The sequence below is a fragment of the Haemaphysalis longicornis genome, unplaced genomic scaffold (assembly GCF_048455015.1).
Source record: "Haemaphysalis longicornis isolate Haplotype H1 unplaced genomic scaffold, Haemaphysalis longicornis Haplotype H1 scaffold_5, whole genome shotgun sequence".
Classification (NCBI taxonomy): domain Eukaryota; kingdom Metazoa; phylum Arthropoda; class Arachnida; order Ixodida; family Ixodidae; genus Haemaphysalis; species Haemaphysalis longicornis.
In genome coordinates this window covers 1747926-1772475 of record NW_027526385.1, presented here as the reverse complement: position 1 = coordinate 1772475, position 24550 = coordinate 1747926, and the positions used below count along the sequence as shown (strand labels likewise).

Genomic DNA, 24550 nt, shown 5'->3' with positions numbered 1-24550 from the left:
CTTTTGGTTCTTTTAGGTTCTTCCTGTTGGTTGAGCATGTGCTGTAGGGGTGGTTTTAGAGTGTCCGCCCTGGTGTTCTGCAGACCAGACCAAGGATCTTCTTTTCTTCACCTGCGTCGAACTTGAGGGGATCACTCTCGCTGTAACTATCTCGCAAACGTCTGCTGTTGGTAGTCCATTTCGTCAGGCGCATTCCCGCGTCTTGCAAAATGTGGAAGCAATCGTTCACAAGTGCCCTTGCCTCCTCGTAATTGCTGGCTCCGATTACGAGGTCATCAACGTAAAAGTGATCTTTCAAACGAGGAGCGATCTTCGGGTACTGATTTTCCACCTGGCGGAAATGGTGTCGTAATGTTGCTGCGAGAAGAAAGGGACTACTCGACGCACCGAAGGGAACTCTGGTCATTCTGTACTGCTCTATGTTTGACGAGTTTTCTTCATACCAGAGGAAGCGGAATGCATCGCGATCTCTCTTCACCAAGGAAACCTGTAGAAAAGCTTTCTCTATATCTGCAGAAATTCCCGTTCGATAGCTGCGGAATTTAAGGAGTAAGTGAAGAATATTCGGATTCAAGTTAGGTCCCACCCACAAAACGCCGTTTAGAGACGGACATCCAGGAGCGTGAGAAGACGCATCAAAGACAATGCGCACCTTGGTTGTCTCTCTCTCTCGCTCTCTCTCGTTTTACCACAGCACGGTGGGGCATATATTAAACAGGTCCTTGGATGGTGTCCGAGGTAACTTTCTCAGCAAAGTCATTGTGAAAGTAACTTCGAATGGTCATGTCGTATTCGTTTTGAAACTCTGGTTCTCGTCTTAGCTTGCGCTGTAAAGTCTCAAGCCTTCGACACGCCACATCTCTGTTATCTCTGAGCTCATGACGATTCGGGCGCCAGGGCAATTCGACATGGTAGCGCCCACTGCGCTTAAAAGTTGTTTCAGCGAAGGCCTTTAAGACGTCGTGGTCGTCTTCGGAAAGCTCTGCCTTATCACTTAGTCCGAGGTGCTGAAGTTCCCAAAACGCCTTCATCTGCTCGGATATACACTCTTCACTTGCCACGTGAAAACTGATAACCTCTTGTGAACCGATGATCGGCGAAGTAACTGTAGCATCTCCATGTACCGTCCACCCGAAGACTGTTTTCACCGCAGTGAGATTTCCGTTGAGGCGTTGAATGTCCCCTGTCACCAGTTTCCAATAAAAGTCCGCTCCGATAAGCAGGCTGATGCCTGGTTCTGTCTGAGTTTTAAAGCAGGACAAGTCGGCGAAGGGCATTGCGTTGGCATCAAGTTCCTGTAGAATTGATTGTTCTGTCAACCGAGACAAGTCATTACATATCTCGGGAACTTCGATGGCATCTATCTCAAACCCGTGGTTGTCGTACTGACTGTATAGGGTAAGCTGTACTCTTTTGTACCGCTTGCGATGAAACGATGAGTTCCCAAAGCCAGAAATCGTCATCTGCTCCTCGGCGAGTTCCTTTGGCCGCAATTTCTTAGACAGCGTTTCTGTTATGAAGCTACGCTGACTACCCCCGTCCAGCAGCAGTCTCACCAGATGTTTGGTAGCTGTTCCCTTGGTCCACACCCGTGCCGTTTGGAGAAGAACAGTTCTCTGAAGAGTCACGGACTCAGTCGCCGAACTCGACACCGTCGTCGGTCTTTCCGGTGGTCGGCGTCTCCAGTTTGGGTCGCACAAGGGAGTGATGTGGCGCCCCTGGCAATTGCGACATGAGAGTCTCCTCGCATTCTTGCATTCGTTGGCACGGTGAAGGGGCCTCGCGCATCGAAAACAGCCTCCTTGTTGTTGCAACTTCGCTTTCTTTTCCTCTAACGTTAGTTGAGCTGCACAGTCCTCTGTGATGTGGTCGTTAGAATCACAGAAAACACAGCCGTTGCGGGAAAACCGTACAGTAAGCATAGAAGCAGAACCTGGAAAATGGTCCTTGACTTGCCTACGGACTGGCTGTGTCTTAATTGGCGGGTCTATTGGTGATCCAGTCATGACCAAGGTGGTCTCACGACTCCGTACTTGAAGGTGCAACAGATCCAGTAGCGCTGATACTTCATCAGGCCGTTCACCTCCCGTTGCTCGCGTTGACGTCTCTTTTAAAGTCAGTTGATTGAATTTCAGTACGAGCTCACGGGGCAACGTCTGCAGTAGCGAAGTCTTCAACATTACCCCGTAGGCCGCGACATCCACACCGAGATTCTTCAATGATCTCACGTGGGTATGTATCTGTTCATGGAGCGTCTGAAGGCCGTTCAGGTCGTCGCAGGAGGTCACTCAAGGCAGGTTCATCAATTTGCTCATGTGCTCGTTTATTATAAGTGTTTTATCTCCATAACGCTGCTACAGCAATTCTATGGCTGTAAGGTAGCTCTCATTGGTTTTTGATAAGCCGCTTATCATGCCTTCCGCTTTTCCCTTTAGGTAGCTGCGCAGGTACTTAAATTTGTCCACATTGTCTAGCGATGGATTTTTATGTATTGTAGATTCGAATTGGTCCCAAAATTCTGGCCAGCGAATAAATTCTCCATCGAAAGGCTGTATGTCGAGCTTCGGCAGTCGAACCTGGACTCTTTCGCGGGATGGAGCGACCTCCTGACCTGTACTAATCACCGAAGGGCACGTGGCCGCAAGTTTTCTCTCCGAGCGATAGATCATGCGATCGATTGAGTCCTGGTAATGTTCTGCTGTGGCAAATTCCTCGTCTAGCTCCTCATCTGGTACATGCTGCTCTATGTCTTTGTCCAGGTCGGCTAATACAGTCTTCTTCTGTTTGAGCATGTTGAGGTGTTCATTCAGCTCACCGATAGGTAGTGGGTTACCATCCAGCAGTGATTTCATCTCGTTAATGATCTTTGTCGTTGATGCGCGGTGCGTCCCACGTTTCCGTTTCAAACGGTCTATGGTGAGGCCCGGTACGTTGATGTCGCTCTGTTGATTCGATGCGCCGCTCGAGGTCCGGGGTGCCCTTTTCAATAGTCTTGCCTCATCGTTAGGGGTCTTCAACTGTGTGAACCTTGCATCCTGGTCACGGCACCAAAATGTTGAAAACCAGGAGGCAGACGCGGTAAACTAGCACCGGTTTATTAAGACCTTCGAGCGGGCGATTCGGTCGAGGAAGAAGATAGCACGAGTCTCGCCCCTCGTGAGGCAGTCGCTTATCCCTTCTTCCTTCTCGTCGTCTTATCGTCTCAAACATCGCTTTTTGTAACAGGGATTGAGCAGAGAGCCTCAGGGCACTCAATGTCTCCTGGGCAGGGTGTCGAACCGGAACCGGAACCGAACCGAAAACCGGAACCGAACCCGAAGTTTTGCCCGGAACCGGAACTGAACCGGAACCGTATTTCTTCCGCCATTTTGGAACTGAACCCGAACCGGAACGAATCGAAGGAACCGTTCCGAACCGGTTCCGGGGCCTCAAAACTGTGATTTCTAGTTTTACATTCCGGTACCCTACCTTGCATCCGAAGATATTTTTACCATTCGCCAGACGGCACCACGAAATATTTTGCATAGTCTGCAGTTCCCAAGGCCCATAAGGTTATCATCTTATTATTACCCTAAATTTAATGTAAAATCCGTATACACTATTAGTTTGCTTTAGGTATTGCCCATCTCCCCCCATTATCTTTTTACGTTTACAATAACTTAAGTTAGAACGCATATTCCGTGGCAACATATAATATGGGGTATTCTTCATGGTTTCTATCTGCACTGTGTTTAAAATCGCGTAAAGTTTTCATTTTGTTAATTCGAATGAATCTGTGCCCGCTTGTGAAGGCCTTCAGGGACACCATCAACAATAAATCCATATCTTCCATTTATTTTAGCTTGAGTGGGCACTTATATAAAGACAGCACTGATACACAAACATTCACAGTTGTCTACGTCACCATCACTTTTTCTAGTACAGTGCCGTTGTGTCCTTTGGTTACTGCACTAGGAGAACATGAGAATTGAAAAAAAAATTGTGGCCTTCTCATTTTCACTTTTAAAGTAAATGCGATAGCATTTCGATGCATGGATTTAAGTCGATTAACGCGGATTAGCGGGTAGACTGGGGTGGTTTAGTGAGATGAGTGAATGAACAAATGTAAATTAGTGGGACTGCGGTGTTGATTAATATGGATTAGAGGAATTTGCGGGCCAGTTAAGGCAGATTAGAGGGTCGGACCAAACATGATAGATTTGGGGTCCTTGGCATTTGTAAATTTTGCAGCGTTCTCTTTCTCGGCCATTCAGGAAATTTAGTTACGCACAAAATAGCCGTAAAGTTATGTGTCAACCACCTGAATGCTATAAAGGGCCTTTTTTTATGCACGTATTACGCTGTTATGTTATTTCTCGCGTAATATTTACATCTCACACTGAAGTTAAAAACTAATTGCCTAATGCATGTCTTATATTCACCAAAAGGTTCTCAAAATATGCATGTATGTGAGGTAATACTAGGAAGCAACTAAACTGAAAAAAAAGAGGAACGATCAACTGGTTTGACGCGAAAGACACCCGATAGCATTCTCCGATACCTTCTCTTTCTTCGTGCTACCGTTCTGCAACCTTTCACAGGTGTAGCATCTCAACCCCCGAACACAGCCCCTTCCAAGCTGAGGAAGTGCCGATAGCACGTGCGCTTAGCCAAAGGGCCGCCAAAAGTCTCATAACAGACTTTTATCAGGCGTGGCGAAACTTTTCCAACAGTCTATTGCATGTTGCAACACTTCGAATGAACAAGCAGAGACCACCAACGAGACCCGCCAGGATTGTATGGGCACCAGCTCATACTGGCATCGCTGGCCGACAAGATCACCAACCTCGTGGCTGGACATTTGACCCGCTTAGCCAGCGCTGATGAAGCCGAGCCCAAGCGCATGCATCCTGTATACATACCAGGAAATTAGCACTATAGGCTCTCCCGTAGAACGTATTCCTTCCCGCACAAATCGCTAGTGAATAACCAGGAAAGATTATTCCGTGCCCTGCGGATTAACACCTTCCCACACATCACCAGTTGTCACCCCTTTGACCGGACACAATTCTCTCCATTTCGTCGCTTCTTTGGGGAGCCTGGGAACCTCATACACACAGTAGGCGGCTGCGATAAGTCCACCCTAGATCCACCCAACCTACACGTTTCCATAGAGATTTGGGAGGGAGCCTTGGCCAGCTCCGGCCTGGAAGATCAGTTTCTCTTGATGAAAACGACTGTCGACTCGACCCCTTGAATGAGGACGACTCTCTGAAACTTTTCCTCGATTTATTTAAAGTTAATTTTCCCTCTCTTTACGAGGGATAATTACTGCCGCTTGTGACTTCACTCAGCTATTATCTTTCGTTGAGCCCAACCGCTCTCACCTGTCGCTGAAGTTCCATTTAGCAAGTTCCTATCTCCGGTGGTTCCCTATCCAATGCCGTCCTGTACACGCCGTCCAATGAGTCATTAAAGCCGTTCTTTCTTTCTAACTGGTACGTTAGCATATGAAAGATGAGCAGAAGGAAATCGCTTTAAACGCCACCAGCCACGCTTGACAGTCGGAGGTTGACCTGTCCGACCAATAAACCATGTCCGACCAATTATCTCAATTGACGCTGCTATAATTACAAATGGAATATTCGCGAAATCTCCATTATTTTGGAAATGCAGGCAGTTATACGGTTTGACATTTTCCTTAATTGCTTAATATTTTTCTTATTTTATAGTTTTTCAAAATTTCGTTCGACCAATTATTTCCATTTGCGCTATTATAACGATTACATTTGTAACTCGCGAAATCTGCCTTATTGTGGAAATACAGGGTGTTGCACGGTGCGCCAGTTTCCGTAATAATTTTACATTTTGCTTATTTTTTATATTTATAAATTTTGTTCGACTAATTATCTCCATTTACCCTATTATAGCGATTACAGCTGGAAATTTCCCGAAATCCTCATTATTGTGGAAATGCAGGGTGTCACACGGTTTGCCAGTTTCGGTAATTACTTTTTTTATTTTTTAGTTTTTCAGAAATTTCGTGCAACCAGTTACCTCCATTTACGCTATTATAGCGATTACAGGTGGAACTTCCGCGAAATCTGCATTTTTGTGGAAATGAAGGTAGTTATACGGTCCTTGCTGTGGCCAAAGAATGGTACGCATTAAAACGATTGTGGAGGGACGGGTCGTCTGCTTAGTAGGACGGGGCAATAGGCAGTCTGCAGGGAGGCTGACCATTACCAGAAGATTCTGGTGGAGATGCACCGAGGGGGAGGCGTCGGAGGAACCCGTGTGCTGCCCACTGGTCAGGAGGCTACCTGTTTTCCTTCCAGAAGACTGGCGAGAATGCATTATTTGGAGACGATGTGCGGCCCGTCACTTGTCGGCGAAGGTAGTGGATCACATGGCTGCACAGCGGCTACGTAAAACCATGCGTTAGAGCGCAGCCCTTAAGCACCCGCTCCTGTGGTTTCGCGTATTCTCTCAGCGTCGGACTCGTTGTAACCGAGAGAACGAAGACGCCACCGAAGATAGAGCTAGCAGGAAAACGGAGGTTGCAAGTATGACGAAAGTGTAAGAGGGAGCCTGTAATTCCGTGACCGTGCGACACGTGCTTCACAGTGGCGACACCTTATGAGATAACGACACAGTATACCGCGCGCCGTCGTGCATTAGCTGATGACGCGATCACTTCCTGAGACACAGCATCTATGCGCCGTCGCCGAGAAGACTACAATTCGCGCTGCACTCAAATTTCGCATTAACGAGTGTCGTAATCGTCCGTGATTTTCTTCCTCAACAAAACAACTGCGGGGTATAAAACTGCAGTGTTATGATCCAAGAATACATTAAATTAAATGATAAAAATGAAAGAAACTAAATCAATAAAAATAAACTTGCGGCCATAAAAAGCAGGGCTTTCAAATTCATACAAATACGCAGTCTTATGTGACCGAGGGAATTTTTCATTTCGCTTCAGTTATTGTTGTAATCGTGGACCTACTATAGAAAACATATTGCACTACATTTTACAGTTAAAGGAACTCTTCAAAACTTTAGATCAACGCTCTCATTCTTATCTTCGCATCTGGAAGCACTGCGAAAGTTATAGCTATTGCCAGCACAGAGCAGCAGTGCGTGATTTGCTCGTCCCAGCAGATACGCCTTCCGTTTCTGCTTCGCTTTTGTGGTTTCATTTTAATGTCGCAACTTAAGGAAAGCCGGCAAATAGCCGCTACATCGCTGTAATGACGTCATTCCAGCGGTAGAAGAACGCCAAGACGGGGGAAGAGAGAAAAATATTTCAAGCAAGTTTGTAAGTTATCTGATGGGGACAGAGCAGCACTTTTTGTCTGAGGGACTTTCCGACTCCCTGATCTAAGTACTGGATATGTTGGTTGACTATTTTCTGCAAGCATTCAAGGTTTCGAACAAAGTTGAAAGAAGTGTTGCAGGGTTGCTTATTTTTGGCCAAAACATAACATTTGCACAAAAAAACCTACATTATGGCTTCGTTTTTGACAAGGAAACCTGGCAAGGAAACGAAAACCGAACACAAAAAAATAACAGGAAAAAACACGCCTGCCTTTTTTTCTCTGAACCCGTTCGAACCCGTTCGAACCGGTTCGAACCGGTTCGAACCGGAACGGAATGGTGCTCCGGAACCGAACCCGAACCGAACCCGAAAGGCTTGAACCCGAACCCGAACCGAACCCGAAAAAATTCCGGTTCGACACCCTGCTCCTGGGTAAGTACTCCGGTGTCGTGCCTATAAAATTCCCACACATCGAGCCATGTGATAAAAGCACTTAGAAAGCTTGCCTTTGGGTCATCTGTGTGGTTTGACATGGGCTCTTCGTAAACATTACGGTGATGGAAGCCCTTACTAGGTGTCTTTACATTGACAATGCTCCACCAACGAAGAATTATTTTGATGAACTCAGCGGTTGCTGTCGCATGTTGAAAATCGGTATGACCCTTGCGAGCGGCCAGGGCTTCGGCTACGTGCGGATTAAAAACCTGCAGTACGAGTTTGACGTCCTGTCGTTCAAAGCTGCTTGGATTTAGAGCTTTTAACGTCAAGCCATACCCAGACTTTAGAAGCAGGGGTGACTCCTCTTTATGCAAATCTCTCAAATGCTTAAATGAGGCAGTCATCTTGCATTCGGGATGAACGTCATTGTTCGAAAGCTCGAGGCGTGGGTAGAAAAAGCAAGTTCCAGCATTTTTTTGGTTCAGCCAGTTATTTCTTATGCATTTAAATAGATGTACAGCATCCACCACGTAAAATAACGGCCGATCTGGGTCTGCCGGGTGCGGGTAAACAGGGCTAAGCTTTGGTTCTGGCAGAAACATCTTCATTGCCTTTCTGTTCAGCGAGTTATTGTCACAGACAACGGCTATGACCCTGTATCCAATTTCTTCTAAGCCCAAGATCACCTTCTTCAGCATGTCATTAAGATCTTCACCCTGTAAGGGTTTTACCGGAAGAATGTGCGCCACCTCTTTGAATGCGCTCAGCAAACTTTGTATCATAAATACGTGCACCGATGTGGCCGTTTCGTTGGAGTTAACTGCTGCACCACATATGTTCCCACATTTGCAATCTAAGCAAGGCTTCATATGAATCTCGTCAAGCATCAGCGTCACAGTGTGTTCATGTGGCTGCAGATGTTTGAATCTCTGAGACTTATACTGAAGGAAAGTGGCGTCAGAAGAATCAACTTGTGGGCACATTTGAATAGACGAGCACACATTTCTTATAGTGCTTGGATGGGGCAAAGTTAGCGTACCTGTGCTTCTCAGAAACTTGTAGGCATGCGGTGATATTGTACGCAAGATGCATGCAAACACCATCACCTGTGCGCTATACTGAATGCGCTCTGCAGAAAGCAGTAGTAGCTGCTCCTTCATAAAGTTCACCGTCTCTTTCTTGCCTTCATCAATGCTGCCTTCCAGTTTGTCCAGAAGGGAATGTATTGCTTGCACCAGGTGGTGACAAGTGCAGCGCTCCTCAGACAGCATGCACAGGTTGTTCAAAATTTCCAACAAGAAACTTACTTTTTGAACTGAGTCCGGTACAACAGCACTACCAAGGTTCTTGATTGGTGAGCTTTGATAGCAGGCAAAGACTTTAAGGTTTGCAAACACTGTCACCGACGCATTCAACCAACGTTCACGATAGTCGATAATGTTCAAAAACATCGAGCACTTTTCTTTATGAATCACAGTCCACTTCGGAGACACTGACAACCCTTGCAGGCGAGCCCTTAGTTCTTCGAGGGACGAAAACCGGTCTCGTTCTTGCTCCGCTTCATATGACGCCAGCGACTCTTCCACGGCACGGGCGAGTTGGGAGGCTTCTTGTCGGCTCCTCTTGGCGTCAGGGGTTTCTCTCGTGCTCTGGTCTCGTACTGATAGGTAGGACGGACAGCCGGGAAATACCGTTGGGACAGATCCAGGACGCAACCGTGGTACTGGGAGTGCAACTTCAATAACTCTCCCTGTCCTTGGATCCGTGTACGATGTCGTCTTCTCGATAAATAAAGCGTCGAAATGATCCGCGCACACCTGCACAAACGTCTCATGAACGTCTGAGACACCACTTCTCAAAAGAAAAAAATGCGCTCCCGTTTGCATGACCGTTTTTACAGTCCGTGTAGCTAAAACAAAGTTTACATACGTTTCGGAAGCATCCAAATAAAAGCGCTGCGCTAAGCGGTACAAGCAACATGAAAGGAAACACGGGAGCGTGGCGTCACCGCGCTCCACGAAGCGCTGCCACAGAGAGCTTGCAAGAATGGACGACTCCGCGGCACTGTTTGTGAACAAAGCGCAGCTGACCATCCTTGCTGCGAACGTGCCTTTCTGGGCGATTTTCGTCGACTGCTGGCGTCAGCGCTTCGCGAGGCCCGGCGGCCACACGCTCAAGTATTTCTCATCATAGGTGATTTCTACCCGAACAAGCAACGACAAGCTGAGAACAGGAGCATCACAAATCCTTACCTTAGTGCACGAAGTCGGCACGAAGTCCTTCCTAGGAATGGCGCGTAGCCATTGTTTGAGAGCCTCGGCGTCTTTCGGGAAGGAAAACACTTGTATTTTCTTTCTTGTTTTGTAGTTGCCGGTGCATCCCGGTACACAACACTTATTCGGCCTTGTCGCATCACTCCAGCATCACGTACGGAAACGAAATTGTCGCGAAACAACAACGGAATGCAACAAACGTGAAACACCGTCAACACCGCGCCGCCGAACTGACCCGCGCCGCCCGCGCTGCGCTCGCTGCCGCTGCGGCTTCCCCGAGAGTCGGCCGGGCGGAACTGACGTCAGATTGCTGGGCGCAGGCCTGAACAGACTTCCGGGGGTGACGGTTTTAGATGCGACGCATCTCTTTCACTTGCCTTGTCCCTCCGGCGTCGTCCGGCGTATTCCGCATCCCTCCCCCATTCTCCTCGCCGCGCCAGCTGCGCGCTAGCGCCGCTCCCACCGCAGCGCCATCTGCGTGTTAGCGTTCGCCGGCGCTCGCTCCGTCGCCGTGCCAGTGTGCGTGGGTGCGGGTTAGCGCGCAGCTTGCGCTCGGTTAACACATGCGCATGCGCTGCTATGCGCTGCTATGCGCTGCTCTCTCTCATTCCGCTGCATATAAACGCGGTAACTGCGCCGCTCCGCTCAGTCGTTCCGCCGCCTCTCCGCCGATGACATCCTCCGATGACCACCGATGATTTGAATGGAGACTAACAGGCCTTGTATCGCGATGGTCGGCGCAACCGTGAAAAATTTACACCATCTTCCCGCGAGGGGAACCATGGGGTAGATGCGACGCATCGGGGGTGAACATGCTGCGTAAAATATGGACACACAACAATGGACACGCTAACATAACGGAAACGCAACGGAAACCCCCGATGCGTCGCATCTACCCCATGGTTCCCCTCGCGGGAAGATGGTGTAAATTTTTTAAATGCAGAGCATTTCAGTAACTCACGATGTCACCCGCGTTGACGACCGTAGTCCGCACCGCACCTTTCCCTACTATATAAAAAAATACTATCCGGCGCCCGGTTTCGATCCCTCGACCCTGCGGGCGGAACGCAATGTACATGGTGCTCTACCCACTGCGCCACAAAGCCGACACAGAATGGGACGCTAAGAACGCGCCTTATATCGTTGACTCATTCAAATTACTGCTGACGAGTGCTCTCTCGTCAGCAGTTGCCACAAGTGCAACAACATTAACGTAACGCAAACTACTTAACGTCGTGCGCCCCCGGAAATGCTCTGCATTTGATCGTGCCCCTCGCGAGGGGGATGTTTCACTGCGTCTTCTCTCGGTCGCGGGACCCATGGCGCCATCTGGCGGAGGCGCGGCACAACTCGTTTGGCCTACCAGGGGCCGAATTCTCTAAAAAACGGGCGTCGCTTTGAAACGACGGGGTAGCGCCATGCAAATGCATGTGTTCTGGGGTTGGGGCCGTCGCTTTCGGGCTACCTGCAGGTAGAGCGAGCCGCAGAAAAGCGCTGTGGCAAGGGCGCGAAGCGACACCCACTGCCCCCCCGTCGTTTCACTTGTCGCTTCGCGCCCTTGCCACAGCGCTTTTCTGCGGCTCACTCTACCTGCAGGTAACCACAACGCGACGGCCCCAACCCCAGAACACATGCATTTGCATGGCGCTACCCCGTCGTTTCAAAGTGACGCCCCGTCGTTTTAGAGAATTCGGCCCCAGGGTTCCCGGCGTTTTTAAAGTGAAGCTCGGAAGCATGCTAAATGAAAGGGACGAATGGCGAGTTGATGTTGTTACTAATCACAAATTTCAACTCAACCACCTTGCCGGAAACAAACCCCTTCCATGGAGGGAGTGTGTGTAATCACAAGATTTTTTAAAGAAAAGTTTGTTAATGCACTGTTAACGTAGGCCAGAAGGTATTTTGACACCCCAGCCGAGGACTCTGAGTCGTCAGTGCTCTTTTCTGCTGTTTTGATGATCAAGGGCTGTTTGTTCAGGAACCACCCTCTCTTCTCCCTTTGGCCACCATCTTTCTCAGTCACTGCATTCATGTGCTTGCTAAGGGAGCTAGCAAATATGAGGACCATCTCAGGCTCATACAATTGCTGGAGAAGCCAAAGAATGTTTTCAAGATCCCCAACTGTGAGCTTGCACTTTTTTTGCTAAAAAAACAGACATCTAGATAGGCCTTTGAGAGCTGTCTTAAAGGAGTACTGACACTAAATTTCTCGCTTTCAGTTTTTATGCTGTAAAGAATACCTATTGGCCAAGTAATTACGAAAATCGAACCGAAAGCCGTCAGCCGCCAACACAGAATTAATTATAGCACGTTTATTGCAGCCAGTTTCAAATTCGGTCGCCGCGCGGGAAAATGGCCGTTCGAAGGCCAGCCTGCAAGCGGGCCAGTCTGACGTCACGGTCTCACCTGTGACGTCAGGGACGTTCGCCGCATCGTCTGCTACGATTGCACATTGTCCGCACTCGCCCGCGCAGTCGACATGTCGTCTGAATCGTCAGACTCGGATGAGTCGCTGCCACCCGACACACGGAGCAACTTTATCTGGCCAGGCGATTAGGCCGGCGATGTCTTCGCCATCTTCCGTTTTTTAATATCACTGCGGCTGGAACCGGCGCAGACCGTGATAGCAACAGCTTGTCGCCACTCTTATAATCAATCTGATCACGAAAAAATTACACCATCTTCCCGTGGGGAACCCTGATGAGGATGCGAAGCATTGTGGTGGTTCCGTGTGGTTCTATTGTGTTGCCGTTATGTTGAGTGATCTGGTTTTTACTAGCGCCAGAGGGAATTCCGCGTCCGGGTCCACACCGGTGGCAAAGGCACGCAAGTGCTGTTGTGTTCCGGTGAGTAGGCGGTGGTTCTCGAGGCGCCGAAACTCGTCCATCATGTTCTTGTCGATGTTGTCTCTGTGGTAGAATCGGTAGTCTCCGTCAGCTTTGGTAAGGCAAAGGTTGTTGACATTGATGATGATGATGATAGTTGGGTTTTATTGGCGCAAGGCCGACTATGGGCAAAGAGCGCCAAAAAGAAGTTACTGAATTGTGATGAGACCGTAAATACTAGAACATATGACTAAAAGTAAAAGTGATGCAAAACAAAAGACAATGGAGATGGCTGGTGTATAGGGCCAGGATGATTACACGTGATATGACAAGAGCTGCAGAAAGTTCACCTCAGCTAAAAACTTAAAAACACGCTGACTAGAAAACATTGGTTCGTCGGCTAAAAAATACGATGGGTGCAAAGGAATGTGTTGTCTGTATAATTCAGGGAAATGTTTGTGTCGTGTTGTGTCAAGTGCTCTGCATGTGATTAGTATGTGGACTACGGATAGGCCCTTTCCACACCTGCTACACGTGGGTCCCGAACTTCCAGTGAGCAAGTGGGAGTGCGTCGCATGTGTGTGGCCTATCCGCAGCCTAGCCAGGGCGACTTCAGTGTATCTGTTGTGTGAGTCAGTTATGTAGCGTCCCAGTTGTGGTTTTATTACGTGTAGTTTGGTGTCTGTTTGTTGACTCCAGTGTAGTTGCCATGTGTTACGAGCTGTCGTCTGATGTGTGTCTTTAGGTCGGTGTAAGGTACTGTTGTTATGTCAACTGTGGTCATGAGAGCAGCAGCACCAGCCATTTGATCAGCGGTCTCATTGCCAGGGATCCCACAGTGTCCTGGTACCTAGCATATGGTTATTTCTAAATCTGAAGCGTATGCAGTCATTAGGACCTTTAAAAGAACATTGATTACATAGTTTTTTGACGACCTTCCTGATGACAATGCCTGCACAACGCTTAGAGAATCTGTGTAGACGATGGACTTTGGAATCTTATGTTCGAGGATGTGATTTGACACGAGTAAAATGCCATACACTTCTGCCGTGTAAATACTGCTGTGAAAATTCATTGTTTTGATAACTCTAAAATTTGGTCCGTGCGCTGCACAAGAGACAGTAGAACCAGTTTTGGACGCGTCGCTATAGAATTCTGCGCACCTGTACTTGTCCTGCAGGAACAGGAAGTGCTGCAGAATTGCATTCCTGGGTACCCTATTTTTTTCTACAAGAGTGAATGACAGGTCGCATGTTACAGGACGAAGATGCCATGGTGCGATGAAATTATGAATGGGTGTCTTGTGCGTGTCTGAAAGGGGGACATTGAGTGCAGAAGCCTCCTCCCTAACTCTGAGAGAGAACGGTAAGGGAATAGATGGCCTGTTTAAAAAGAGTTGTAAATTTGATGTATCGTTCATGATGGGATTAAAAAGATGGTTGGTCAGAGACACGATCTTGGATGCATACAACAGGTCAATATACTCCCGCTGATGCCCTAGGCACCATTAGTCGCACTCGACATAAAGACTTTCAACAGGGCTAGTGCGGAATGCGCCACATGAGAGGCGAAGGCCAAGATGCAGCACTGGGTCGAGCATTTTCAGTGCTGTTTTTGTAGCCGACCCATACACGACACTGCCGTAGTCGAGCCGAGACCCCACCAACGCTGTGTACAGGCGCAGCAGGAGTTGTTTGTCGGCCCCATAAGATTGATGTGAGAGGACCTTAAGAATATTCATTGTTTTTAGGCATTTGTATTTGAGCTGTCTGATATGTGGGATGAATGTAAGATTTTCGTCGAATAAAATACCTAAAAACTTGTGCTCCTTGTTCACAGGAATTGGAACATTCGCAAGAGTGATGTCTGGGTCCGGGTGGACACCACGCCTCCTGGAGAACAGAACACAAGAGCTCTTCGCGGGATTAAGATTAAAGCCATTCTTGTCAGCCCAGCCGGCAAGTTTCTTGACGCCGAGCTGGACTTGACGTTCGCAGATGGACAGGTTACACGATTTAAAGGATATCTGCACGTCATCTACATACATAGAATAAGAGATTGTAGGTAGCAGTGCCTTTCCAAGAGAGTTCATTTTTACTATGAAGAGGGTGCAGCTCAACACTCCACCTTGCGGCACGCCATTTTCTTGCACGTGAACATTTGACAGTGCACAACCAACTCTGACGCGAAAGGTTCTCTCCGACATATAACTACAAAGGATGTTCAACATGTTGCCCGCAACACCGATTGACTTTAGGTCACTGAGGATACCGTACCGCCAAGCGGTGTCATAGGCTTTCTCTATGTCGAAAAACACCGTAGACAAAATTGTTTATGCACAAAGGCATCCTTTATATATGTTTCAAGAGCTACGAGTTGATCATTCGTGGATCGCCCGGCCCTGAAGCCTGCCTGGCAGCTCTCGAGAAGACCGTTGTACTCAAGGAAGTACACGAGCCTGCGATTTGTCATCTTCTCGAGAAGCTTGCACAGGCAGCTGGTCAGGGCAATGGGTCGATAGCTAGCAGGAGAGGAAGGGCCCTTCCCTTCTTTCAAGAATGCTACAACTATGGCCTCCCTCCAAGACTTTGGAATGTGCCCCGAAAGAAATATCTTGTTATAAAGGTGAAGTAGTGTTACAAGAGTGTCTGTGTGTAAGTGCTGTATCATTGTATATGTAATGTTGTCTGGGCCTGGAGCTGAGGGTTTACACGTGCTTAGAGCAGCCCTCAGCTCATGTAGTGAAAACAGGGAGTTGTAAGAAGTCTGTGATTTGTTGTTGTCACGTAGGGACTTCTTTTCACAACAGGCTTTATGTTTCAGGAAAGTGTTTGTGTAGTGTGCAGAGCTTGACACGTGTTGAAAGTGTTGTGCAAGTGTGTTAGCCTGATCTTCTAGTGTGTCCCCAGTCGTGCTGACCAAGGGCAGGCTATGTGTATGTTGTCCTTTAAGTTTACGTATTCGTGTCCATACCTTGCGTGTGTCTGTGTGTGAATTTACGGATGTTATTAAGGAGCGCCAACTATACCGTTTTGCCTCACGGCGCACGCGCTTTCCCAAGGCCTTTGCTCTTTTAAAGGAAATTAAGATAGCTGACGTGGGGTACCGGCGAAGGACACCCCACGCCTTGTTCTGGGCCACTCGCGCTCGCCTGCAGTCGTCGTTCCACCAGGGCCTCCTTGGGTTGCGTGGGGCACCGGAGGCCTGGGGAATGGACTTCGCGGCGGCGTCGAGGATGTGCGCCGTGAGCAGTTGGGTCGCCTCTTCTACGTGTAGGTTTTTTATGGATGTGTAGTGCAGTTTAGATGTTTCTGTGAATGTACTCCAGTTTGCTCTTCCCTCATTGAACCTTTTATGAGAGGGGGAAGTGTTTGTGCCTGTGCCTATGTATGTCAATTTGGTGGGGAAGTGGTCACTACTATATAGGTTTGTGTCCACATGCCACTCAAGAAATGGGAAAAGAACTGCAGAGCCAAGAGCCAAGTCAAGATGTGAATAACTGTTTTGTCCTATGTTATAATATGTAGCTTGGTTTTTGTTAAAAGGCATGCACCCGATGATGTTAGAAATTTTTCAATTAGGCGACCTCGGGCATCTGTGCGGGAACAGCCCCAGATTGAATTATGTGCATTGAGGTCGCCTAAGAGTAAGTACGGTTCAGGTAGTTGATCTATCAGGGCCTCAAAATCAGTGTTCTATAGTTGGTAATCCGGAGGGATGTAGAAGGAGCATACCGTTATTAACCTATCATAAATAATTGTTCGAATCGCGACAGCTTCAAGCATGGTGTTTAGGTGGATGGTGTGACACGCTAAGGATTTTCGGGCTACTATTGCCACACCACCTGAAGAATAAGTGCAAGTGTGCCTGTCTTTTCGAAAAACCAAGTAGCTATTCAAGAAGTTAGTATGTTTACTTTTTAGGTGTGTTTCCTGAAGACACATGAGACTTGGCTAATGTGAATGAAGTGTCTCGTACACATCATCTAGATTGTTTATAAGGCCTCTACAGTTCCATTGAATGATGTTGTCTGTTCCCATTATTTACATTTAAGAATGACTGGAGTGTGTGTGAGTGTGTTCATGTGTCGTCTTTCGGGGCTGTTACTCTGGGATTGGGCTTTTTGGGCCTGTCTGTAGGCTTGGAAGTCGGTGGCCGCTCCTTGCGCTGCGTTGCAGGCAGGAACGGCCCGACATCCATCTTGTCGTCGGATGTCCGAGGGGTGCCCGACGGACCGGGCCCCCCGGACTTGGCCCCCCCTTGGGAGCCCTTCGTTTGAGCCGCCACCGCCGAGGGCGTCCAGGGCGCCAGAGGCGGCACGGGCGGTGCGGTGGTTGTGGGGGCCGGTGCGGGGCCCGTGGTGTCCATCACCTCGGTACCCTCCAACGCACTGGAGGATAGGGAGACAGGGGCGGGAGCGGCACCGGTCCCGACAGAAGACGTTGCCACCACAACCGCTGCTGCCTCAGCAAGCGGCATGGTGGCGGGTTGGGCTGCCAGAGGCAACCCAGGGGGGGGGGGGGGGGGAGGGACCAGGTCAGACTCGCTGAACTGTGTCCCTGTGGAAACCAGACGCCGCTGCGCCCCCCCGGCGAGCTGCGTCGGCGTACCTCCCCAGAGGGAAAGAGGCGAACCTCTTCCGCGCCTCTGGGAAAGTGATGTTTTCTGTTACCTTGAGACTGATTATTTTCTTTTCGATTTGGAACTTTTCGCATTTCCTGGAGTAGGCCGCATGTGGGCCCCTGCAGTTTGCACAAGTGAGGATGTCAGAATTACAGTTGTCGGTGGGGTGGTCCTGCGCGGCGCTATTCGCACACGTTGTTTTGCCGCGGCAAGAGGTTGTACTGTGCCCGAACCGCTGGCACTTGAAGCAGTGGCGCGGGCTCGGAATGTAAGGACGAATGGAGCATCGAATGAAGCCTGCGTTGATATGTTCAGGAAGTGAGGAGCGGTTAAAGGTCAGGATAATATGTTTCGTGGGGATTATGTTATCATCCGCGCATCGTGATGCGGCGCACAGCTGTGACGCCCTGATCCTTTAAACCTTCAAGCAAGTCGGCATCTGTTTCCGTAAGAAGATCTGCCTCAGAAATCACACCCTGGGAGCTGTTGAGAACCCGGTGGGGTGTGACCCTGATGTCCAGATCATGGATGCGGGTTTGTTCAAGAAGAGTGCGGGCTTGTTGTTCGGCATGGAGTTCTACAAGGATTTCTCCCGTCCTCAGCTTTTTAGCTTGATACTTTCCACCTATTGTGTTTTGCAGAAATTTCAAAACCAGGAATACTGACAGGGAAGCGACAGGTCTTGCTGAGTCAGCTGACTCTATCACAAGGAAACGAGCATAGTTATTCACGGTTGTTGAAAAGACAGTTGTTGGAAGGGGTGGGAATGAAACTTCGGTGTGGCCCCTTTTCAGGGACCGATCACGTTTGGGGGGGGGGGGGGGTTTGAAAATGCCATATAGCATAGTATAAAAGCAGGGAGACATGGGTACTTTCTTCTTTGACCTTACCCTGGTAGTCAAAGAGGTCCCGGAGCTCCCTGCCTGGTGAACAGACAGGGAGCCCATCCGCCGGAGCTTGACCTGGGCTCCGACGGCCACCTATAAACACATCGCCACGGTTGGATCCAGCTTATATTTGGGGGCTCGGGGTCCGCGGTATCGCCAGTACCGTCACCAAGATTGCTCAAGGTGCCCCGTGCGGGGAGGTTGTTGACATTGGTGCACCGGCTGAGAGCAATGTACACGCCCTCCTCTTCGCAGCTTTGTTGTTGTTGTTGTTCCTTCACAAAATGGCGCATACCCAATCAGGGGATCGGCCAAACATCAGTTGCTAATTCGAATGAAATTGCTGCCTAGGTGGATGATTCGAGGAAAGTTAGAAAATTTTGGAAGCTTTTTCTTCTTGTTTTTGAGGAATCGAGATTGGAAATTAGTCATTATTGAAACAAAGTAAATAAAGAAAGAAAGAAAGAAAGAAGAAGAAGAAGAAGAAGATAAAGAAGAAGAAGGAGAGGAGGAGGAGGAGGAGGAGGAGGAGAATAATAATGATAATAATAAAAAAACGGCAATGGAAACGTTTGGAGGGCTCTGGTGAGGTTCCAGAATAAGATACGAATTAGGTTGTGAATCTTTTAAGTGCAATGCACTTCTTAAGCGACCCTGAACCTGCGTCCACCGGCGATGTCCGCATCACATACCCACGTGGGGGATTGGCCAGGAATCTCCTCGTCTTCCTTGGCAACGGGGGGAGATGGCGCGCGCTGCCTGGCCGCTGACATGGCACATACCCACGTGGGGGATTGGCCAGGAATCGGGCGTGAGAAGGGCTAATGCACCCCGCTTAAAGGAGTACTGACACGAAATTTCAAAGCTGAGATCCGCTCTAGCAATCAAGTACAACGACAACACAAATAGGTGTCTGTGAATAAATGCATCTTTCTTTCTTTGTAGTTGTGTGTGTGTGTGTGATCTCTCTTTCGCGAACATTACCGAACCGCGCAAATTCAACTCGTGCATTCGCACTTTCACATTCTTCCCCTCGGGGAAATGCGGGGAATTTTTTGGAATTTTCTATGAAGCGCAGAAGAGCAGAACAAACATCCCGGCGGCCATATCCAGTTTCTGAAGCCCCAAATGATAAAAGAACCGGCACTGATAATGCCAACCCCAGGCGATGAAGCGGCACATCAAGGAGCTGACGTCTGAGGCTTGAAAATCGTCGACAGGACAAAAGGAAATGGTCGACAGACTCTTCTTCATTACAGTAACTGCACATGGCAGACTGCGCCAGACGAGACCTGCGGAGGTATCTGTTCAACTGGGGCACACGACATCGAAGGCTCGTTACTATCACCTCCAGGTCGCGTGAGGGGCACCAATTCGGTTTCCAGGAGAATTTTAGATGACAAAAATCTCGCAACGACAATAGGACTGATTCGTGCTGCCTTTGCAGTTTCAACAATCTACGGAACCTTGCGGCGGCTAATAGAGGCGTAGTCTCAATGACATCGACAACAGGCCCGGAGAGTGCTACCCTTGCCAGAGAATCTGCGGTTTCATTAAAGGTGATTCCCGCATGCCCAGGGACCCAAAGAAGGTCAACTTCAGTAATATGAGGTGGCAGAAGTGACCGAAACGTCCGTAGAAGAGGTGAGTCTTTCGGAGAAGAAAGGGCTAAGCCTACGGATAGAGAATCTGTGATTATGAGTGGAAACGATACCGATATGTCAAGCTTTCGTAGTGCCAACACAATTGCCAAGAATTCCGCATAGAATATTAGGGTAAAATCCACCAGACGAACCGAAAAGTACCAATTTAAGGAAGGGGAAACTATACCTATTCCGGATTTTTCATCTCGTTGAGAAGCATCTGTATAAATGATAGTACCTTGCTGAATTGAGGCCAAATGATCTTCTAGGATACCATTGAGCAGTCTGGCAGGTAGCATTTTAGCATTTTGGGGAAAGATGTTCCGGAAGTTGACCGTTATCGTATGACCCCTATCAAGAGATGGAAGTATGTTATTGAGCGCAACGCCTAATGGAGACACCAAGCTTTGTGCTAGAGTAACTTGCGGTCGATAGGACCTGGGCCACTGGGCCGCCAGAAACACAGCTGGCTCAGCTACAAAGATAAATTGTGCCCTGCTAACCCCCGCGCTTTGTCTTCTCGTTCTTCTTCTTCGGCGCTTCCCCTACGGGAAGATGATGACGGTGGTTGAACGCGAACCTATCTCGTGATGGATTCTTTGGTTGGCCAATCCCTAGGGGCATCCTGCCACAATCAGCATCAGAGGCGCTGCGGACGGGGCTGGTTGAGCTGCAAGGCGCGTGGCGCTTCCCGCCACAGCTTTCCCACGGGAAATTCAGCATCCCCCTCTAAAGTTTTCAGTTCATCGTTTCCGTTGACGTTCAGCTTCGCGTGCCTTCGTTGTATCAGTAGCTTCTTGACGTAGTTTGAGTGAGTCAAGGACATAAGGCGCGTTCGTAGCACTTGCTCCTGTCCCGGATTTGTAGCGTAGTGGGAAGAGCACCGCGTACCTCCCGTTGCGGCCAGAGAATCGGGGGATCGAAACCGGGCGCCGCTATTTCTTTTTTTATAGTGTAGTATCGCGGAGCTGTGGGTGTAAGGAGAGTTGCGCATGCGCAGTGAGCGTGTGGACGGCGCCGCCATCAACGACGCAGGACCAGGCGAGCCTAAGAAATGCTCCGCATTTAAAAGAAGTTCCACATGCGAGAAAGTAGATGTTAGTGCAGTGAAAAATTGTGCTAGGGGTTGTTATCAGCGCTGAATTTAAAAGCGGCGTTCAGATATTTGCCGCGATGGTAAGCCTACGCTGACCGGCAGGCTGCAGCGGAGGTTCGGCGCTCCGACCCAGCACTGCCGGCACCGCGGTGCGGCGAGCGGCTTAAAGATGGCGCCACCTGCGCGCTAGAATCAAAACAGGCCACGGCAGATGTCTTGGTCACCGATCGCTGAAACGGCAATTATCGCCAAAATAAAGCTCAGTATGCGAAAAAGGGGATGATAGTGTGGTGAAAAGTTGTGTAAGGGATGGTCATTCGCAGTTGTACAGATACCGGCGATCAAATATTCGTCACGATACTAAGCCTGAAGTTTCCAACACCCAAGCTGACCAGAGCAACGCCGAGCCCGCTGGCTTGGGCGACAGTTCTTGCGGCCGCCGCCGCGCACGAACTCAGTCCACGTTAAGCGCTGCATGTCGTCGCTTGGAAAAGAATGCATCTTGGCGTCGTCGTCGATTTTTCTCGGACAGGCTTCCACAAGCAGTACTTCGCATTCCGCGAGCTCGCCATAGCACAACTTGGGCGAGCTCGGCACCGCGCACCACCGCGTCGCCGCGCTGCGCGTCGACATCGCGCACCGCGCGGTGCCGGCACCGCGCAGTTTTCGGCACCAGTGCAAGGGAATACCATGCGCCGGCCACGAACTGAAGAGCAAAGACGTCGAACACGCAAAGTGCGCAAAGTTTACAAGCATTGCTCACACAGCTACACCCATACGTCGCCTGCCCAAACGAATACCACCGACAACAGCAGCGCAGGATATCGTTTCCGGTTCCGAAAACGACTATATGACGTCACCCTGAACCGGACAGACACGCCGGCCGATGTTTCGTCACGCCGAAAGCAATTTCGCTAGTGCTGCCGATTTGTGAAAGCTCGCGGCCAGGGACAATCAAAATCGATTTTGATGTGATTCCGGCCTCGGATCGGTGCAGAAATTTTTGCGAGGCACCTGTAGAAACTAATGAAGCCAATTATATCATTTTTAGGCGTCAAAATTTGGTGTCAGTACTCCTTTAAATCACAAAAGTGAGTATTTTGTGCCAAAACTGGCCAGCTAGACCTCATATCCACACGTTGAATGCCTCGCATAAAAATCAATGAAAACTTACGCTCTTAATACTACAGACTCACTGCATTGGCTTAGGGCATTGTGTGGGTGGGCTTCTGGTTTCCACCTATGAAGCCTTTTGGTTGTGTTACAGTGTCCAGTCCTGCTGTCAAACTTCTTGTGAGACTTGCACTGCCCTAGAGTGTACCACCGTGGATTCCTTGGAATTTATGTTGGCCATGAGAAATCCTAGTAAATCGTTACAAGCCCCTGAAGCTGGCTGGCAAGCGGGCGTTTGTTTAGCGACCACTGTTTAGTGGCACAGTAGGCAGGCTGTTATAGAGGCTACGACGAAAAAATACAAGAAACGACGGAAAAATACAACGAAAAAATAGAAAAAATACACCCCAGCCGTGGACTCTGAGTCGTCAGTGCTCTTTTCTGCTGTTTTGATGACCAAGGGCTGTTTGTTCAGGAACCAGCCTCTCTTCTCCCTTTGGCCACCATCTTTCTCAGTCACTGCATTCATGTGCTTGCTGAGGGAGCTAGCAAACATGAGGACCACCCAGGCCCGTAGCCAGAGGGAGGGCCCTAGGGGCCCGGCCCCCCCCCCCCCCCCCCCCCCCCGAAATTTTTATGAGGAGAGGGGGGTGTTTTTCAGCAGCAGGGCTTTTGGCACCCCGCTGCGGCAAGAAATTTGTCTACAGCAGATGAGCGTGTGCAAAAATGAGCATATATTTCCGTTCCCGTGTCCTACGCCGCGTAAACAACCCGGAGCATCAGAAAAGAGCACAGGAACCCGCACGCGACAGTCGGCGCCCGATAAACACAGTAGGGCGGCTGCGCTACCGACTTTGCCGCCACTGCGGCTCTTCCGCCCGGACCACCCACACCACCAATTTCACCCCCAAACATGCCCTGTCTGCGGCGCCCTCGACGAGCACTTCACTCTCTGTGCGAGGGCGCAGCATACCCCTTTCCTCCCACCCATCTGGCAACAGGCGCTGCACGACCCGGAGGTATGATGACCGGAGGCATCGTGATGTCGCGAAAGCCGTCTTCGCCGTCCTGGGGTCGACCACCCAAGCCTGCCGTCGACCGAGTGCCCCCTCCCCTCACTCCCCTCATCGACGAGGAACATCCCGTCGTCTACACAATGACGCGTCGACGACCCGTGCCGCTGCTGCTGGACATATTCCGCTTTCGGCGGCACTCTCCTCAACCCAAGATCCCCCGAATGCCGCCTTAATGACCGGAAACGTTCCGAAGAGGTGGTGACAAAGGCGCCTCACTTTTGGCGGCAGGCTTGAGGTTCCTGTCTGCTCTTTGGGGACGTGCCGCGCATCGTTCTCCTGCACTTTGCGGTGTGGCTGATGACTCTGGAAAGGCCGTTGTTGAACGAGCCCCCAACGCCAGAATACCAGAAGGGATCCCAGATGTCCTCTCGACGCTTCAACATCGGTGGTCCGAGGGGCTTCGACCATAGGCAGATTGCCTCACCGGAGTCAACCCAACCTTCACGTGTGCGAGAGGGAAACGTTCCCTGTCTGTGGGAGAGTGTGGGCGAGAGTATGAGCGCCATAGATTTGTGTGATGGGTGCGTTCTTGATAACAGCGGGGGAAAGTGGATGGAACTACGGCACTGCCTGTTCACGCTGGTCAAGAATGTAAATGCTTTTACATAAAGTTTTCTTTCTCCCTCAACTTGGTCCTCATGAGTGCTTCGGCAAGACACCAACCGCGGTCCACTTCGTCCATGCTACCCCGGTTCGCAACATTGACCACCCAGGCCCTGGCAATCTGGCCGCCCCTCCCCCTTCCCCTGATCCCTGAGCTTAACTCTCTCTCTCTCTCTCCCTCCCTCCCTCCGCGCCCCCGCCAAGCGAAATATGCGACACGGTGCGACACAGGGCGCCACCGGCTCAAATTCAGTGGCGAGGTCCTTTGCAGTGGAGGCCAAGACGCACCACCGTTCAGCCCGTGTTTGGGCCGGAATATATCGCGTGTTTGCCCTCTTGTGTGTGGTGTTCTCTGCGTTCGTCATTATCAGCACAAAAAAGAAGCGGCAAGGTTCAACACTGACCAACTACTTCAACAAGCTTCCGAAGGTAAGCTTTCTAGATTTGTGCAATTTCCCTTAAGTGCGAGAACGTAATAGAACGCGTATACAATGCATCGGCATTTCTTATGCCGAGTATACTTCCGGAATTAACAGAAAGTTTAGGTTTTAGACGTATAATTTGAGGAGGACTTGAGCAGCTTACTTGTTACTTACGAACGGTAATAGTTTTTTAGCATGCAGTGCCTGGGCGGTCGCACGAAGAGGACGAGACGGGTGCCAATCCGACAGCT

The 24550-nt window shown here is 49.6% G+C and overlaps 1 protein-coding gene across 1 annotated transcript in view; it reads right to left on the bottom strand.

Annotated features, from left to right (window-relative positions):
- The window catches only part of LOC144137746 (uncharacterized), a 45974-nt gene that overhangs the window by 4104 nt on the left and 17320 nt on the right, over nt 1-24550 (bottom strand). The window contains 4 exon segments of the mRNA XM_077669684.1: nt 1921-1933; nt 8635-8753; nt 8755-9555; nt 9991-10141. Of these exon segments, the coding sequence (XP_077525810.1) occupies nt 1921-1933; nt 8635-8753; nt 8755-9555; nt 9991-10141 (1084 nt within the window).